The sequence below is a fragment of the Cebidichthys violaceus genome, unplaced genomic scaffold (genome assembly GCF_023349555.1).
Source record: "Cebidichthys violaceus isolate CVI_PGR_0920_01 unplaced genomic scaffold, fCebVio1.0.p SCAF_8, whole genome shotgun sequence".
NCBI lineage: Eukaryota > Metazoa > Chordata > Actinopteri > Perciformes > Stichaeidae > Cebidichthys > Cebidichthys violaceus.
In genome coordinates, this window is record NW_027176964.1 from 9,835,195 (window position 1) to 9,855,536 (window position 20,342).

Genomic DNA, 20,342 nt, shown 5'->3' on the forward strand with positions numbered 1-20,342 from the left:
GTAAGAAGGGAGAAACGGTGAACAGGGAGTCTGGAGGTCGGATCTCAGACACACACATACAGATTGTCCACAGATAAGAGACTGAGCACACACTGAGCTAGAATATATGGAGTTACACTGGAGATAGCAGTTGTCTACAGTTTACGTCACACTAGAGCACACCATCTGGATGCGGCATGTGCTCTCGTTGATCCCACCTATTTCTGGTCAGGTGACTGTAACATGTGATCAAGGGTACAGAGAGAGGAGGGGGGCGGGTGTTGCAGCGTTTTAGATTCAGGAAGCAGAAGTCAGGCGGCTGTAACACTGCACTGTGGAATTTCTAGAACAGGCTGAAGTGTTTTGGCGGGTGTTTACTGCGCTCATTTCAGCAGTCATTTAGGAGGCACATTGCCGACTGATCACACTGTACGTAAACAACACTAAAGACTGAATCAGCACGGTCCCTCTGGAGGTGAAAAACACTGCAGTGTGCTGGCGTTTGAAGACAGATGAATAGGCTGTCACATGTACAAACCCATACGGATGCCCTGAGCACAACACGTTTCAACAGCTAGAGAGGAGCGATGCAATAGCGTCATCGTGTAGCTCTCACTCAGTCAAACAATTTCCTGCGCAGAGGCCTGGGGGCAGTTAGAGGGGGTTTGTTTGTGTCTTTCTATGCGTATGTGTTTTAGAGCGAAGTCAAGGGCAGATTTGGGGCACCGTATGCAGTAATTTTCCATTTTTAGGCAGCAGCAGAAAAGCAAACACCTCTTCTTCTTTCTCTCTCTCTCTTTCACAATCTGTCTTTTTATCGGAGCACAAGATCTCTAGAGATGAGCGGACCTCTACCCAAAAGTTTCCAGCGTTGACACACACGCCAAAGTTTGGCTGTGTGTGTGTGTGTTTTTTACTTCTGTTTGTATTCTCCCCCTGCAGACACTGGTGACTCGTGGTCATTGGCAGTGTGCGTACAGGGCAGGGTTAGGATGAGGACAGCGTGTGTGAGTCGACTCAGAGAACAGTGTTCGTAGCCAGATGTGGACAGAGGAACATTGTCAAGCCCAGGCTGAACTCTCCCCAAGTTTCCTCACAATGTACATGTGTGTGTGTGTGCTTGATCGCCAAAATCACAAAGCAGATTAAGTCATTGTTGTTTATTACATCTCAAGTCCCAAGCTGTAAAACACTGAGATGCAAATGTTCTCCTAAATATCTCGATGTCATGGACCCCTCACTTCAATTCAGTGAGCACATGTAGACATTCACTGACAACACAGTAGAGCTTTTATCTACAGGCGGAGGGATCTCGATACGTGAACGTTTGTTTAAATTGTCATTCACGCTGAGGTAAAGGTCAGCCACTGGAAAGGAGTAGCTGGCGGATTTATGGAGGCTTTTTGAGGGAACCGAGGGGCCTAATTTAGTAGTTTGGACTAATTTTCCACTAGGACTTGGTTATTAATGGAGATGGGTGATACTTTTTTTAGCCATATGCCCCATTTTTTCCACTGGTAATGAAAAACAGAGCAGGTCTCTGAAACCACAGTGGAAACAGCAGAAGAACGAGAGAGAGAGAGAGAGAGAGAGAGAGAGAGAGAGAGAGAGAGAGAGAGAGAAGGATGAAGGAAATCAGACGCCAAGGCAGTTAGTTGCACATAAACAAGACCTAAAATACAAACATATAGACCCCCCCCCCACACACACACACACACACACACACACACACACACACACTGCACCCTCTTGGACACGTGCACACACTCTCTGGCCATGAGAGAGGATCGGCCTTCTTCTTGAGAAGTGTATAATTAGAACAGGTCTCACATGATCACCAGTGCATAGCTGAGCAGGTCACACCCAAACCCAGTCATTTCCCCAACAGCCACTCAGTCTCTCTCTCTCTCTTTCTCTCTCTCTCTGACCTCCTTTTTACAAGGGGCACACACACACACACACACACACACACACACACACACACGGTTCACATACGGAGATCACCCTAAAAACAACACGCGTGTCCTGAACTACTTGTAGAGTCAATGCTGAGGGAATTAGAGCAGGAAATATTATTGAACCAGAAAGAGCAAAAAAGAGTGAAATCACCATTTTTCATTGGAGGATGTTCAAGGCAGTAATCAGATGTGGATGATCTACCCCCAAGCAAGACAATCAATCTGAACCTAGTTTCCATCTAGGCCACGGAACTGAAACTAAGTGGTGGTGTGTGTGTGTGTGTGTGTGTGTGTGTGTGTGTGTGTGTGTGTGTGTGTGTGTGTGTGTGTGTGTGTGTGTGTGTGTGTGTGTGTGTGTGCATGTCTCCATGCAACATGCATGTGTGGGTGTTCAGTGGCCTTAGACCTGTGGGCCTTAACCTCAGAGTGCGGCCCTTTCCGTTGCCTATGTATCTGTTTGGTGCTGCACAGGCGGCTGAGCTATGTCGAAGCGGGGTAAATATTTGGAGAAGCACGGTGGCTGCCAGAGCTCCCAGACTTAAAGTCAACTTTGTAACTTTGTCTATTAATGATTATCTTCTGAGCAGACGCTGATTCTAAATCCGTCCAAAACGATTCCTATCTTCAGCTAAATATTTAGATCTGCTCTAATAGAAAGGCACACAGATTAACCGACGAGCCAGGTGGAAAAGTGCGGTGCCGCACATGCGCCTTTGAGCTGCCCTGCATCTCGCAAAACTACAGGAAGAGTTTAAAACTGACACAATATGTTGAGGAAGTAACCTAGTTTTAACCTTCAGTGGTTGTAATCACTAAACTTCTCTCTGCTTCCCTCAAGCATTCCTACTCAGAACGGAGTGTAATAATCGGCTCATGTTGCAGAAGCGAGCACGCTAATGCCTGCCTCATTAGTTTATACTAGGATGAGTCTGAAACGATAAAGGTTACTCTCTACAGTTAATGAACTGTAACGCTGCAGCTCCACCACACCCACACGGGGGTAAACTGCCAGCTTTTATTTCAAGCAGCGTACCATCCCACTTTCATTTGATGCAAGCCTATTCTAGTCCACCGTTGGCTTGTTTTCATTCTCCTCCCATCTTGGTAACTCCTTCTACTTGATTTCCTGCTCGGTCTGTTTTTTGCCTCATTTACTTCAGGCCACACCCATCCCTGGACAGGGTGGTTCACATAGCACCCTGTTAGACACACACACACACACATAAACCCATGTAGCTTGAGTTTAGATGCTGGAGTGACATCAACTAGTGACCTTGTGTGAACCTATAGCAGCAGAAGGTCCTTGTTTACCCCCAACACTGCTGTCCATGTCATAAAAGAAGGAGTGCTAACCTTCCACAATAGAGAACCGTTTGAATTCACACACTCACAGAACGTAGACCTTGTACTTTGTCTACCTGCCAGCCTGACACACCCACTGTCATCATGTCTGTGAGAAAAAGAGACCAAATGCATGCGCGTGATCGTGTGTGTGTGTGTTGTATCTGTGTTAGTGCTGTTGCAGCGGGTTTCTTTGTGTTGCCACACCATTCTTAAGCCAAGATTACATTCCTGCAGAGCAGAGGGCGGGTAGATATACCTCTTATTTATCTCTCTCGCTGTCTGTGTCCCTATCTGTCTTTCCTCTCATTTTTGCTGATCATATTTTGACAGCATGTTTATGTTCAGCAGATGGAAGTACAGGAAGGTTAGACACACACACACACACACACACACACACACACTGAGAGATAGTTGGCTAGACCTATATGTGGGGTAAATATTAGCCGCGTTTGTAGTCGACAGTTTTTATGATTTCAAACCAATTACCCAATCTCTGTGCAGTGAAATCAACATGTTCTGTGTGTGTGTGTGTGTGTCTGTGTCAAAGCATATGGTTATGAGGCTAATGTTTATTTGACTCTGCTGTCACACACTGCATTAAAAGACACACTGCACATGGCCACGTGGAGGCAACAGTTGTCATTTTTTTGGCCATTGACAAACTAATTTAGTTGAAGTGTCTCATTGTGCTCAACGTTTTAAAGTTACCATGCTGTTATAATATGCATGTCTTAAACGTTTTTTTCTAGATGCTTCTTCTTTTGAAAATAAACTCCTGTCTCCACAGGAAGTTAGGTTTAGGCAACAAAACCACTTGTTAGGTTTATAGGAATAGAGCGTATAGTTGACTGACCACCCGCCCTGTGTGGACTCCCACTCTTTATCTCGCTATTTCTGACCATCTAATAATAATTCTGGTGAGTTTTCATTGGACTCAGTGGAATGCCCAGGCGGAGCACTGACCAAGCGTCAGTAGTTGCCAAAATGTACCTGCCCGAAGACACCTGTGTGCAGTGTAATAGTGTCAGAATCTGACCAAGACAGACGTGTTTTTAGTCACACGCGTGATCAGCGAGGTTTGTTATCAGTAGCACTGTGCTAATCTAAAGTCCGGGTACTGCAGTGAAGCTGTAGTTCAGACAGACACTGGTTCCTGGGTCCATATGGGTTTCGTCTCCTCCGCAGTCATCGCATAGGGATCTCCCTAATTGGATTTTTAATGGGATATCTGCGTGTGCATCCACAGCGAAAGTGTCTCTCCTTTAAATTAACAAAGGCTAGGAGTCGGTCATCCATAGCATTTGGCTTAAGAGAGCTATTCATATCACAGCGTCGTCCGTGTGTCTGTTTGCTCGGCGCTCTGTGATTTAAAATGAGCAGGTTTCACTTGATAAGCGCTGAGTCACATTGCAGGGGCTTTTTATTCTAGTCAGTAGGATCTGTAACGTCTCTGTCTCCTGGTGTTGAGTGGTTTGTTCTTACGTCTTTCTCACTTTCATGCTAGAGAGATTTGTGTTGGGACCAGTCTAATCCGGGCCTACACACACACACACACACACACACACACACACACACACACACACACATACTTAACACAGAGACATTCTTTGGTCTGCTCATTCCATGGTGTGTCCATCCTTGTCAGATCAGTTTAGCTGTGCGTCTTCTCTGTGACGGACGATCAGCAACAACAGTCTTTTCTTCTCAGTGTCAGCCGTCCCTGTCCCTCCCATCACACTGGGCCCCTTTACAACGCAACTGATATAATGATTAATTCTCTCTCTCTCTCTCTCTCTCTCTCTCTCTCTCTCTCTCTCTCAGACAGACACACTGTGCAACCTGACATAGCCTGAGGGATGTTTTGCTTCACCGATTAACAAATATTGACAGATCCAAGCCGAGGTTGCAGTATTACATAATCTAAAACTCATGCACCATGTCACATACTTTTCTAACAGGTAATGGTGACTGGTCACTTAGCTCGTATATGTGGAATTCTGTCCAGATTTCCAAGCATTTATATTTATTCAAACGCTTACACCATGAAGGCAACGCTATTGATGTCCACACAAACTGTAGAAAGGTTTGAACAACAATGTAGACTTTCGTATTAAAGCAGTTTAATAGTACAACAAACGCTGATCAGGTACTTTGTCAGTGTATTGGTGTATCTGTTTACAGTGTAGCCAAAAAAACTCCCATTGTTTAACTAAAACTACTATATAAAGAGATAATTACTCAATCTGAATACATTTCATTTATATTGCTGAATACAAATGGCACATATACATGGTATCATAAATGGATTTGATTTGATTTCAAGGGAATCTGAGGAACTTTAAAGCTACTTAAGTGGAAAGTGTAAAACGGGATGAAAAGAGGTGGAATAGTTTTAATCTCAATGTGCCTTCAGCCGTGTAACCGATCGGGCTTTTCCTGATAACCTCTATCCGTCTCTGTCTCCAACGCTCTGTTTCTCTCTCTGTTTCTCTCTCTTTCTTGTCAGCTTTTTCATTACCTCTCAGATGCGAACAGTCACAGAGCCGTTCAGTCAGCTCCGCCATTATCCTCCCATTAGACAGGTGAGAGAGGAGGAGAGGAGCTCGAGGGCACAGCCACTCACTTTGTCTCAACTCTCTCAACACCTTTTCACGCTGCTCCTCCCTCTCTCCAGCTGTTAACAGTCAACCTTACCCTTCCCCTTTTGCCAAAATGTAAAAAAAAAAGAGAAGCTACACGGTGAGATGCCCGCTGGTGGTGAAAGGCATGAGAATGTAAGGAAACAAGGAAAAAAAGCATAGCTGGTAGCTGTCCATCTAATGCATTCCCTCTCAAAATCATCGGCATCCTCACAGATGATGTCTCTATTTTTTGGCTGGTCATGATCATCATGTGTCTTTGTTTTTTGACCTGAACCAGCGGCCCCACCTGTGGTCCAATTAGCGTTAGCCCCAATTAGTTTTGTGTGAGAACGCACAGACTACTGGAGGCTCTGATAACACCTCGCCTCATACTGCACTGCATCCTTTACCTCATCTTTTACTCACACTCGCACCAGGTTCATATTGTTTTGCTTTATTTATCATGAGTACTAGCACTTTGCATTCCCTTGCATTTACACACTGCTGGATAATAAGTCTGGACTGGACCTTTTTTGTTGGTCAGATGTCAATGGTTGCTGTAGCTACTCTCAATTCAATTATATGGGATTCAGACTATTTATTTATTGAAAGCACCATTGATGTTGTTCAGAAACTATACACTTATAGAAGAGAAGAGAAGCATCCCTTATTATGTCCTGCCTTATTACAGGACATCAACACTTTGTGAAACAAGTAAAGTAGCCTTGGAAATAAATATAATTATCCCACTCCACTGTTTTGTTTTTTTATCTTTCAAGAGAGAAACAATTTGACAAGTTAATGTGAGGCAAAAGCCCTTCTTAAAATGCAACGAGAGAGAGTGAAAGCACTCTGCTTGTGCTATTGCCAAAATGGTAGGAGATAATTGCACGCTGAAACAGGATTATGCCAGTTGACAGTGGGATTAGGTCTCTGGATAGGCTTACAGTCTGTGAGATCAGATTAGCAGAAAACATGCCCGATTGAATCCGTTAGTGCTGCAAACCCAATTAATCATCTGCCTGGTGGTTATTACCATGGATGGAAGAGACTATTTCTGTGTGTTTCTACAGTCCAGGTGTCCCAAAACCTGAGGAGGAAATTAACCCAGTGCAGATAACGGGGGTAGTGGTGCCGGTTCAAAAAAAGGGAGAACAAAGAATGGCATCGCAATTCTGCCACTCCGAAGCGGTAGAAACGAGGATGTAGACTGCATGAAAGAGATGAGACAGACGGGGAAGGCATACAGAACACTTCTCTTTTCTTGTTCAAAGGGTTTTTTGCTTTCTGTGTGCCTCTGTTACCTCTGCATTGTATCATCACTTTCCCTCGTGTTTCCTTTATTCCTTGTCTGTGGCAAAGTTCAGGTGACTTCTGCTATCCAGGACTGATATGGTACCACCTTCAAGCATATCTGTAATGACACTGTAAATACATATTATATACATACATATCTATATGGTGCGAAATCATAAAAGTACATTTGCTCAACCTGTGAGGCCTTCGGAAACTGAGAAAAGATCACACCTCAGTCATTTCAGGAACAAAGGCGTTGTTATTGACGCCTCGCTGCTGCCCGGACCTCGTCATTTCTGTGCAGTGACTCCTTTTTGTCTCTCCCACTGGGAAGTGGAGCTGAGAGATGATTAAATGAGGCCTCCTCACATACAATGCGAGCACTGGTCGTGCTTTCATAAAGCACTGCTGCTCAAATCGATACCTGGGAGATTGCTCTGTTATTACTGATAATGAAAAGTTCAGAAACCAACCTTGTTACTACCCCTTACAGGAGAGGAAGCGACGTTGCACTGAACAGAAAAACAGGCGTAGATGAAGTCAAATGAACGTGTGAAAAGAGACAGAAGAGAGAGAGAGGACGGGGGAGAGAAACAGAGAGGTCTAAGTTTGGAGAGAAGGCTCCTGTGTACGCGACATATGACCTGAGGCATTTCTGAGAACCAACACCCTGTCAAGTGTGAATAACTCCTCGCTGAGTGTTTGTGTCTATATAAACAGTGAGGTCTGTGTGGCTGCCACTGTGTCCAACCCATATGTGTGTGTTTGTGTTTGAACATCAACTGGTACTGCTGTCATTTCCAGTCCGCACAGTGTTTCTTTAGATTATTTTCTACTAAACATAGTAATAATCGATAGTGATAATAATCAACTCGGGCTCACCTTATCGCTCCCTGTGTGGTCCGTGTCGTAGCCCATAATCCTTTGCGCTCCGTCATTGTTTGGTGAGGGTGGTAATGTGTCACCGGGGGCCACACTGTAACTATAATCATAGATTAACACTCCCTCCCTCCTCCATATCTCAATAAGCTCCCCACCAGTCACATCGCCTCCCTGACCACTAAGCTGTGCAGCGTGCATCACGGTGTACACCGAGTCCCAGCAGGGAGATACAGACATAATCACAAGTGCATGAGTATGCTTTCGTGGTCTGATATAGAAATGCAACTGCAAAGCCACAGCGAGAAACAATCCCCCGCATCAAGCAAGACTGTGCAGATCTCTAATGTCTTCTTCGTTCGCTTAGAAAACTTTGCTGCTAATTAAATGCAGAATTAAGTGGCTCAGAACAAAAAGAAAATCAATTGTACTTTACTGTAAAAGGGGAGTATCGATTGCGAATTGTTCATTGCTTTATTACTTATTTAACACTTGTAAATATACCAATGATGAGACCACGTCTGGATATTTTTGACCTGCGGCGTTTCCAGTAATTTGCATGCTACTTCACTGAATATAAGGATCATTTATTTTTTTTGCCATGTAAGACGATCTGCACAAAGTCAGAGAAATTGATATGCTTCATATTTCGTGCCGTATTTGAGGGCACAGCAGAAAATAGAGACCAACCACCGGGCCTGGTCCTTTGAGTCTCTGTTGCTCACCAGCAAAACAAAGCGTCTTTCACAGTGTGTGTGAGGAGAAAGGGCTTTCATCTCTGCGTATGTTTGGACAGTAGTTACTGGAACGCGGGGCGGAGAACAGTGAGGCTTCACACCAGAACCCGACACAACCCAGTCTCACACCATCACATCGTACCACAACACAGGAGCAGGAAAGTTGATTTTACTGCATTTTGAAAGAGATATGTAAATGTTATGACATGCAGGATATATATATATATTCATAAGCGATGCTTCAAATTTGTAATTAAAAATAGACATACCAAGTTTATCAAGTTTGTTGCAGTAAAAAAATCCTGCGATACAGATTTTTTAATAATTTTTGTCTTATTTTTTTATGAATTACTAGGCGCTTTTACATCTTAAGGCCTCTATAACTTATTCAAATGAAACAACCTGAGATTTCGTCACCATGTTTGATTTCTAAACATACTGTCCCAGATGAGCTGAGAGGTCTGCATGGTTCATCACATAGCAACAGATCAGATATGTACTGTTCAGCGCTTTTAGAAACCAACAGCACTGCGTGGTTGCGAGTCAAAAAAGTAGAAGCAGAAGCCCGTTTTTTTTTTTCGTCACCTCCCACTGTTCTCACACATGCGCATTAATACATCTTGCCGCATGCTTCATCTCCTCACCTCAAAAGGATGGGATGCGGCCCCACCCAGCATTCTTTACACGTTGGTTCATTGTTTGTTTAAATCCCTCACAGTCACAAAAGCCGTGTGTGTGTGTGTGTGTGTGTGTGTGTGTGTGTGTGTGTGTGTGTGTGTGTGTGTGAGAGAGAGAGAGAGAGAGAGAGAGAGAGAGACAGAGTTAGAAGAGAGAGAGCGATCTGGGTGGGACGTGTTATTACAACTTATCATCAATCAGACTACACGGTAGCCAGTGGGATTATTGTTCCCTTTTTTGGCTTGGAGTTTGGCAACTCTGATCTCACCAGGAGAACTCAAGTCACCCCCACTATAAATACAAAACTCAGTCTGGACTGAACCTACAGCAGGCAGGGGAAGTTCACCTGTTATCAAGTTATTATTGTTGTCAGAAGTAATGATGACAAGCAAATACATGTTTTTTACAAAATAAGATCTGAAATAACTGGATGTAATCTGCAGTTAAAACCAATTATCAACTACCTATTTAATAATTTTACAATGTGTGCATATTAGTAGTCATTTGTATGTATAGACAAACAATTTCAAATTTAATGCCATAGTAACTTTGTTTTATCGATTTGGAATTGTGGCCTTTGATCAAACAACATGGTCCCATTATCATAATATGCGGCTCTGAAACTCATCAGCCGAAGTGGAAAAACATTCCTGAAACAATGTGTTCCTACTCAATGCTCATCAACATGCACTGACGCTGGGGAATCAACTGATGGTGAGGATGAATCACTCTGAAGCGGCTCGCTTCATTGTTTTCATCATTTCTGGCATTAAGCTCGGAGCAATGACAAAATCACTCTATTTACTGATCACATTCTCATCTGGTATATGTTCTCACTGTGCCACGAAAAGTAAGATCTGAAGCCTTCCACGGCTCTCCATGGCACATCCATTCTTACTTTTGCATAAATACCTTTAAATAGAGTCGGTATAATGAGGTAGTGTAATTGTCTGTTCCGGTGTTGAATCCCTTGATAGAGACAAAAGAGCGGTAGTGATAAGAAATGTGAGAATCATCTTTTTTTTCATGATGGCTGTATAAGCAGCACAGACACAAACAAGAGAGAGGCTGTGATTGGATGCCCTCTACTTTATCAATAGTTTTGGTTGTATCTGTAGCATCTGCTGCAGTCCTGTATCTGCCAGCGATGGTGAATCTGTTGCTGTGTCCCAATTCAGGGGCTGTTGTTGGCTGCTCTGTTGCCGTGGACACCATCTCTAGCTGCTCCTCAAGGCCGCTGATGTCACAATAACAGCCACAAACATGATGTGAGAGGAGCAACGTCTTTGACTGCATCTCCATTTCTCTCTCTCTCTCTCTCTGCAAGTTCTACAATTTCCCTGACGCAGCTCTCAGTCACTATGTCTCTCTCTCTCTTTCTCTCTCTCACTTATGCAGCCCAGCGTTTCCTCTTCTGGGACCTGATTCTTTATTTAAAATGGCTGCCTTTGTGGTTAATGGCGTTTTTTGTTGACAAATGTAGTCGGCTAAAGTCAGAGCCACATGTTTCTCTCTCAAACGTTACCCTCCTCCCACCTCAACCCGCATATAAACTGCTGCAGTTGTGAATCCAGTGGTCGACGGACAGGTTCATATGGGGTGAACGCAACATGATCCTCCATGCCTTTTGCAACCCCCTCTGCACACACACACACACACACACACAGACTCACACAACACAAACACGCACCATCTCTCCACCCCCCCTCCCCCCAGCTGCATGCCATTGTCACTCTCTGGATGAGTGCTATTAGAACCTGCTTTCAGCTCCTCTCATTTCTCACACATGTACGACACACTCGCCCACTTTCCACACACACACACACACGCACGCACTTCTGAGTGTCTTCTGAATGCCAGCTCAGCTTATGTGCACATGGTCGGTGCACAACCTGGTCCGTCTTTGGTGTTAACAGGAGATCTTCTCGGCATGGACAGTTATGCTTTGGTTGGATTTTCTTTTCATTGCTCTTAAATTGACCTTTTAAATGGATGTATAGTTAACATAGAGTTTACTCTATTGCAAACAGAACTCTTCATCCGTGCGCTCCCTTCTGTTATCGAGGCGTTAGGAAAGGTAATCAGGACACAGAATAGAAGAGACATGGCTTTTAAAAAGGAGATCAACTGAGATCTCCCCCCCCCCCCCCCCCCCCCCCCACCGCTTTCCCTCGCACCTGTCCGATGCTCCAGTGTCAGTGAAAGTGAAGGAGATGGGAAAGGGGACAGAAGTCATGACAGGATAAGGACATGAATCCCAGTGGGGACAGCTCTGTCAGCGAGGGAAAGCACAGTCCGCTCAGCTCTGCCACAGGGCTGAGAGTAAACACACGTGTGTGTGTGCGTTTGTCTTATGTCTCTGCCACCTGTTACCCGAACATGACCCTGACGGGCATGCATTAATGTGTAGGCATTCTTGCGCATGTGTGTCAGACTTCTCCCGAGGCTCCTCCTCTCCAGACTGAATTGGATACTCACGGCAGGCAGCAAAAAGGGCCCCCTGTCTCAGATAATTATTCAAAGACTTTGAAGTGTGAGCTCAGGGGGACTGCTGATACAATACAGATCATTTCAGGGGACAGTATTCATAGCACTGGGTTAGAAATGTAGCTAAGTTGGATGTCTGGAGAGCCGCACTATGGTGTCCATCATGACTTGCTAGCAAACACACACACACACACACACGCACGCGTACACGTACACATGTCCCTGCTCGGACTGACAGAAATAGCAAGCCATTAACAATTAGTGGTCGACTCAGCCCAGACCTGATGTGAGTTTGAGTGTCTGACGTCAAACATTTACATCACTTTTGGTATTTTTCACTTATTTCATGTAGCAAAAAACAAACCTGCTTGTTTTCTGCCATATTCACCTTGTGATTTGTTGATTCTCAATGTACTACTTTATTTAGTCTGGATTGAAGGATGACAGGCTAATTAATATACTGTACTCAGGCACTACGTTGCTTTGAGCTAAATGCTAACCTCAGCTTTAGCAACCTGTTCACAGTGACAATGGTAACATGCTGATGTTTAGCAAGTATTTCTGCCATCTTAGTTTGCTAATTAGCACTAAACACAAAATGTTAAACGTTTTGCAAGGTATTTGGTCATTAAACCAGAGTATTAGACAGCTGGAAATGTTGGCGAGATGATGGCTCGAGATGAAAAGTCAGAGGTTTCACTTCTGTACCACATTTTATAGCAACCTATCCAATAGTTGACATGTCAACCTCACGGTGTCACCAGAGGAAAAGTCAGGGGATCAATATAATCATTAGAGAGATGCCACTAGCATAACTTAAAACAGTAAAAAAAAATACAAAACAATATTGTGGTATTCAGTATACCGCAATAACTTTACCCTGGTAGTTTTGACTTCGTCCATAAATTGCACGGTTATCATATTTCCAAATCAAACCATATTTCCATCTTGTCTCCTCTGCGTTCCGCCTTCAGGGCCGTTGTTCCAGGGAGAACTGCAAGTACCTGCACCCTCCTGCCCACCTAAAGACCCAGCTGGAGATCAACGGCAGAAACAACTTGATCCAGCAGAAGAACATGGTCATGCTCGCCCAACAGATGCATCTCGCCAACGCCATGATGCCTGGCACGCAGCTACCACCTATGGTGAGAGGACACACACGTATGAACACAGCACAGCTACTGCACACGGTGAGACCACATACATGTAAAAGCTGACACACATGCAGCACCTTCACTGTCTGCGTGGCTCTTTCAGTCTTTTTGATTCGTTTTTTTCCGTCAGTCCTTCTCTTTTCCCATACAAAAAAAGCACACAGTTTGTGGTTCCCGTCTACATATAATCATTCCATTCTCCTGCTTTTATTTCCGTCCCTTCCAGCCCATGTTCTCGATGGGGCCGGGCATGGCCACCAACGCCAGTGCAGCAGCAGCAGCTGCAGCCGCAGCCTTTAATCCCTACCTGAGTCCCATGTCACCAGGCCTGATGCCCCAAGAGATAATGCCCAGCACCCCTGTCCTCATGGCCTCCAGCCCCAACGTCAGCCAAGTCCCCAACTCTGCCGCTGCTGCAGCCCAGAAACTGCTGAGAACAGATAGACTCGAGGTAACGGGCCGATGCATACAACCTGGTCTTCTCAACATTTTTATGAAGCACAGAGTCAACTCACTCCTCACTAAAAGGTTCCAGGAAAACTAATAAAATATACTTCATGATGTGTTTCTTAGTGGGAGGGGAGTGGCCCAGGATTATAATGAGCCTGTAAACAAGACGAGTGGTATTAACAAGTGGTTTAACAAGCAAAAGTATAACGGCACCATTTACTGGATTCTAATTTGATAGCGGTAAGCAAATCAAAATAAAATGAAAGTAAAACCCTCAAGTTTATAAATGTAATATTTCATCAGATTATGATGCCGAGTGCATTCTAATAGTTGCTTTATATTTTAGACTCACTCTTACATAAACTGTCTTACCTAGTTCCTGTACAGTTTGTGCGTTTCACAAAAATACCCTGAGACAAGCGCCAGACGTGAGCCTGAACGTGAGGAATATTTATCTGAGTGAAACGAGCAGTAACGACTTCCACAGCACCAGTAGCAGCAGCAAAGAAACGCGTTCTTTCTACTCAAGTAAAATGTAACGCTTGTTGTGGCAGCATTGCATTCTGGTCTATCGAGTCTCCTGCCTCTTCTTTATCTACCGTAGCTGGTGGTGTAATCATTTGAGTCTAGAAAGAAGCCTTTGCTTTCTGATTCTGAGACATCTCCACAAAAAATAAAACTTTCTTGTTGAAGCACAAGTATTAATGGTTGTGAAAAAGAAAAAAAAAAGAATCACTAAACGATAAGACCCAGAAATGCAGTGTTTTGTAGAGCATACATGTTGTAGAATATGTTTCCTCTTTTAAAACACATCAGTAAAATGTAAAAGTGAGTATCAGTATATATCAGTATAAATGCTAAAACTGTTATGGTTATTGTCTTTAAGGAGTTCTAAGAACAGAGGTAGATAGCAGATAAATAATACCCATGCGTTCATGGCATCTAATTTAAGAGAAGGTGCTGCCCTCTGGTGTCTCACATATAGAGTTTTAAAAATATCTGAGACTCACGCTCCAATAAACACATTACAGATATTTCTAAAGAAATTCGATCTTTATAGGGTTAGCGTGCTAGAGCTTCAGCACCTTACTCAGTGTGACATTTATTCATTACCCAGCACAGCTAAAAAGATGTTTGTTCCTACACACTTTGATGAGTCACACTTGATATATTCTACATAAAGACACAAATGCACCCAACAAGAACTGTTGTAGGACCGTTCTTGTGTTGTCTCTACACGCTGTGCTGAATTTGGACATACCTCCACCGTCTTATTGTGATTTCTGTCCTCTCCCTTTGCTTCCAGGTGTGTCGGGAATATCAGAGGGGCAACTGCTCTCGGGGGGAGACCGACTGTCGCTTTGCCCACCCCTCGGACAGCACCATGATCGACACCAATGACAACACCGTCACCGTGTGCATGGACTACATCAAGGGTCGATGCTCTCGGGAAAAGTGCAAGTACTTCCACCCGCCGGCCCATCTGCAGGCCAAAATTAAGGCCGCCCAGCACCAGGTGAACCAGGCCACAGCCGCCGCGGCCATGGTGAGCAGTCTGTACAAGCGTGGTCACACTCATTTACACCCACACGACAGGCTTAGAGGAGCAATTTTGAGGAAGTTCTTGCATTTTATATCAGTGCTATCTGCTAAAAGTTCACCCAGTAGGAAATATGTTCTTTGTCTCACACTCTTACGTTTCAAAAGTGTCTCACCTCTCCTGGTTGGTATGATGTAGCTTTTTCAGTTCTGCTTTTGCCAGGTCAAATTATAAAGGTCTGCACCTCGGTTTGGGTAGACTCTGCTCAGGACAGGATGAAATGAAGAAGGATCGGACAATGTTGCATTATTTTTCAAAATTGCATTTAGGTTATTGCCATGCTAATCTGAAAAAAAAAGACTTGTCTTGTTCCTTGTTCACCTCACCCCAGACCACAAGCAGAGAGTCAGTTCCTCTCTCTCTCTTTCTCGTATGGTTTGTTCTTATTCATGACACTATTGTTTCTGTGCTTCCTATCTACTACTTCTCTTCCTCTTTACATTATTAAAAGTGATGATTCATTGTGCTGTGTCACAGTAACAGCACCTGTGAACAATAGTGCAGCCACTATTGTCTGTTGAACACAGTGTTTTCTACATGCTCTCGTTGAGAGCTTTGGGCCGACCCTTGTCATGTCACACTGACTATGATGCACACAGTGAAACAGGGACCTGTGGATCGTGCTTCTATGTAATATTCTGTCCCGAGACCCACTTAAAGAAATGTTTTAATACTATTCTCACCGCTATATTCATCCATCTTTGTGTGACAATAACTAATGTAGATTGGTAGCTATCATTGATTATTGATGATCATTTAACTGTTGAGCAGTAGAGCTAGTGTCCACACTGTGCATGCCTTAGTCCTGTTATCCCCTTGTATATTGCATTCCAATGATTTGTTTTTTTATTTGTTTTTGTTTTTTCTCACCTATACCCAAACTGCACTGCTGCCCCCATGATGCACCTCTGCTTGCTGGTTTATGTTAATGCGCTTGAACCCCATTGGCCCATTGCCATCATGTGCTCGCTGCCTGCTAATTAAGACTCAGTCGGCTGTCAAATCACTGAAGCGACCCCTCGACGCAACCTTTGACCTGGTACTATGACCTTTCACCTTTTAGCTTGGCATGTGGCTTTGTTGTAGAGCAGTGTTTTAACCAAAGATACCTAGCTATTTTTGTTGTCGTTGTCTCAGTGCAATGTCTGTTTTTTCCTCCTGTTGATCTGTCATTATTGCCTGTGATAAAATGATTGTGGCTTTCCGGGTTCTGGTCGCATTCAACCCCCAAAACGACTTATCTTTATGCAGAAAAATCACCTCAAACACAAATTCTAATGTGGGATTTTGCGACAAGGAGCCACAATCAATTCATCACCTGTAGCCTATTTAACAAAAGTCAGCGAGGTGCTAGGGAAGTAGAGCTTCTATAACGGTGGCATGGCTTGAGTCTTATGTCCCAGTCAGTGGTCAGTGTTGTGGAGCAGCTCAATCCAACGTGTGCATGTCTGTGTTACTAGTGCATGTCAGAAGGATAAGGGTGGGGCTAAGAGGAACAGTCTTTTAAAACCATAACAGATGATTACAGTTCAAATGATAGTTCACTCCATCACCCACCTCAAGGAAGGCCTCATGCCAAGGCTAAAATCCGGAGCGTTTCATGGTGTAAATCCCACCAGAAGAAACTAGTTTTTAACATCTGACTCATGTCCCTTGGCCTGAGACCGTTTTTGACATTTGTCTGAGAGTGAACCATCACTTAAACATGGCTTCCACAGTTTATCATGGAGCTAGCAGTGCAGCCTCCCTCTCTCTGTGCTTCCTACCTGTTCCACCTCCTGTTAGCAGCCTTATTGTTTTAATAGTTAATGCTTGCTCACATTGCATTTAGTCAGCCCTAGGAGTACGACGTAAATAATCCAAGTAAGCTTCCAGATGAAATCTACTGAATATATGAATGCTTGTTAGCCAGTAGCTCCAGTAGGCACCATGCTCCTGCTTGTCTAGTACTTGTGTCAGACTGCTGCTTGCTTGCTACTGATGATATGATGATATTGTTGTTGTACACACAAGGATGTTCTGGTGCTGTTTATATGATGTCCTCTAACGTATGTACCTTTTTTGTTTTCTTTCCCGTTTTTACCTCTTTCCAACACACCTCTCTCTCTCTCTCTCTCTCTCTCTCTCTCTCTCTCTCTCTCTCTCTCTCTCTCTCTCTCTCTCTCTCTCTCTCTTTTCCACGCACCTCTCTCTCTCTTTCTATCTCTGTTTTTTTTTTTTTTTCTCACTGGCCACCCTCCGTCTGGCTGGGCAGGGCATCGCCCCTAGTGTCATGGCTCCCATGCCCAAGCGGGCAGCCCTGGAGAAGGCCAACGGGGCCTCTGCCATGTTTAACACCAGCATGCTCCAGTACCAACAGGCCCTGGCCAGCATGCAGTTTCAGCAGCAGGCTGCTTTCCTCCCATCAGGTATGGCTTCCAAAGCAACCACCACCACCAGTGCTCTGACCACCCAGAGGATACCTGGATTAGTCTAACCCGGCTCCCTGCTTGTCTGGGGGATGGGCAAAGTGGTAGATTGCAGGACAGAGCAGCTTGTTTGGGAACTTTTTGTCTTCAGATAGAGGGAACTTCCAAAGATTACCATACACATAACTTTTAAAGCTCTAGATTTCATTCCAAGGCCTGTGAGGGTCAAACGTTTGAGTTGAAAGTCTAAGAATGCTTCGACAGATTTGTGCATTATGCTTTGTATGGCGTTGCATGGCCACTAGTTGTTAAGAGTTGGTTAGAATGCCTCTCTGCCTACTAATCGCTTTAATAAAACACCACATAGAGTAGTACACGCAGGCTGAATGAGGAAGGCATGGATGTTCGTAAGAACAAGGACAGAACTTTGTTACCAGTTTGTTCGATTAAAGTGTCCATGGTGTGATTACCCATATTTTGATGAGACACCATTGCTGGGGGCTTTTGCTTGGGCTCTGATCAGCGGGGCTGGACGGGTCGGTTAACGGCAACAAACATCTGTAACATCTGTACACAGCCGCTGTTCTCCTCACTTCTGTCTCGAGCGTGTATGTGATGTTTAATACTCGATAGTCACAATCATAACCGCACTATCACTCTTGTTGTATTACACATTCATATGCAGTGCACTTCAGACAAAAGTTAAAATCTACGATTGCATTTGATTAGCAGATATGAGTTCAGCACTTCGCCTTTTTTCCAATCACTGATGACTGTGTCCAAGGGATATTAACCTTTTTTCCCCCACCTTATCTCTCCCCTCACTCTAACGAACCATGTGATGGGCTGTTTTGATTTCTCTTCCCTATCCAATCCACTTCCTGTTGCACTGCATGATGGGCAGGCTCAATATTGTGCATGACACCTTCAGCCAGCATTGGTAGGTTCCAGCTTTCCTTCTTCAGTTGTCTGTAACCTCGTGTCTGTGACTCGCACGTCATCAAAAATTCAGCCATCCTGTGAAATTGACTGTTTTATAATCACTTTGGGATTTTTAAAATTACATTTTGGTGACCTGAGAGTCACTGTTTTGGTTGCGTGATTTGAAGTATAAGCAAGAGTCCCCCACATAAGGAAAGACAACATTTTGTGGCATTTAGATGTTATTTATTACCTGTATGACAGTTGTTCACAATCATTTTAACTGAACTTTATTTTGTTATAATTCTCTGTGCACCTACTATATCTTGCTTGACCACTGTCGTCCTCATGCTCACTCTAAACTTGGCTTTTGGCTTGTCTAACCTATTGAAACTTAAAAAAATATATTTTAAAAACTGGAGGGAGTTTAATTATGACCTTCTCCCTTATCTCCTCTGCCTTAAAGACTCATGTGACTTTATTTATGTTGTTTTTTCATCTGGTGTTTACCAGGAGAGCAACGTATTGGTCATTTGATCACTAATAATACAAACAAATGTGGAAGTGAGTGACTGCAGCCACACTGTGTCACGTCAAGTTCTCAAATCACAAGACGTCTTATCAGTGTCGGCAGAGGGAAGAAAGGGAACCAGTTAAACCCAATCCCTCTCTGACTCCCCCGCTCTCCTTCTCCTTCCCTCATTTGCCTGGTATGTATGTGGCCACACTGCTCCTCTGTGTATTTTTGCTTACATGATTTTCCCTCCAAAAAAAGTTCCCATGATGCACGGTGGTAATCCAGCCACTGTGTCTGCAGCCAACACATCTGCCACAAGCCCCTTCGCAACTGCCACCAATCAGGTTTGCACCTCTACTGCCCCTCTCTCTCTCTCTCTCTCTTTCTCTCTCTGTCTCTCTGTCTCTGTCTCTGTCTCTTTCTCTCTCTGTCTCTCTCTCTGTCTCTCTCTGTCTCTGTCTCTCTGTCTCTCTCTCTGTCTCTCTCGCTCTCTTTCTCTCTCTGTCTCTCTCTCTCTGTCTCTCTCTCTGTCTCTCTCTGTCTCTGTCTCTCTCTCTGTCTCTCTCTCTCTCGCTCTCTTTCTCTCTCTCTCTGTCTCTCTCTCTCTCTGTCTCTCTGTCTCTCTCTCTCTCTGTCTCTCTCTGTCTCTCTCTCTCTCGCTCTCTTTCTCTCTCTGTCTCTCTCTGTCTCTCTCTCTCTCTCTCTCTCTCTCTCTCTCTCTCTCTCTCTCTCTCTCTTTCAATGCACATGGACGACCTTGTGTCTTACAGCCGGGGGTGGGTTGGGTAAAAGGCGGTACTCCCTCTTGTTGGCCTACACTAGAGTCCAACATGTGTACAAATATCATACTGTGACAAGTTTGAACTAACCACAATATCTACACGTTTCTTCAAACTATCTTGTCTTTCTGGAAAAACATACTGTATTGTATTTGATGTTTGTCCTCGTTGTAACCTCGATTTTTGTCCTTTCCCATTTTGAGGACTCTTCCTTATCAAAGTTGACTACCAACGAATACATGCAATTGGTATGTATGAGGTAGTTTTATTCAATTATTAGAGCCATTCGCACAGCCTGTGCAAAAGTCGCTATCTGTTCTTTTTTTGTTGTTGCTTTTTTCGCTGCTGCTTCCAGCTTGTAAAGCAAAGCTTTACCATGTTCCTCGTGTTCATTAGAAGCTGGATATATTCATGATATATTCATGATTAGAGTTAGTGTTTCGTTACGAACACTAAACACAGTGCATCTACAATAATGCTACTATGATGTCAATATACACTAAACTAAGCAAACTCAGAAAAGTGCTAAAACCA

General features: G+C 44.0%; 1 protein-coding gene across 22 annotated transcripts in view; it reads left to right on the plus strand.

Annotated features, from left to right (window-relative positions):
• The window catches only part of mbnl1 (muscleblind-like splicing regulator 1), a 37,203-nt gene that overhangs the window by 12,669 nt on the left and 4,192 nt on the right, over window positions 1–20,342 (plus strand). For 6 of the 22 annotated variants that reach the window (XM_068737764.1, XM_068737766.1, XM_068737763.1 and 3 more), the window contains exons 3-10: window positions 12,954–13,169; window positions 13,360–13,584; window positions 14,890–15,129; window positions 16,169–16,222; window positions 17,438–17,591; window positions 18,496–18,531; window positions 19,288–19,373; window positions 20,012–20,056. In XM_068737764.1, coding sequence (XP_068593865.1) covers window positions 12,954–13,169; window positions 13,360–13,584; window positions 14,890–15,129; window positions 16,169–16,222; window positions 17,438–17,591; window positions 18,496–18,531; window positions 19,288–19,373; window positions 20,012–20,056 — 1,056 coding nt within the window. The remainder of the gene's footprint in view (window positions 1–12,953; window positions 13,170–13,359; window positions 13,585–14,889; window positions 15,130–16,168; window positions 16,223–17,437; window positions 17,592–18,495; window positions 18,532–19,287; window positions 19,374–20,011; window positions 20,057–20,342) is intronic. The other 16 variants (XM_068737767.1, XM_068737769.1, XM_068737770.1 and 13 more) reach the window with 16 other exon arrangements.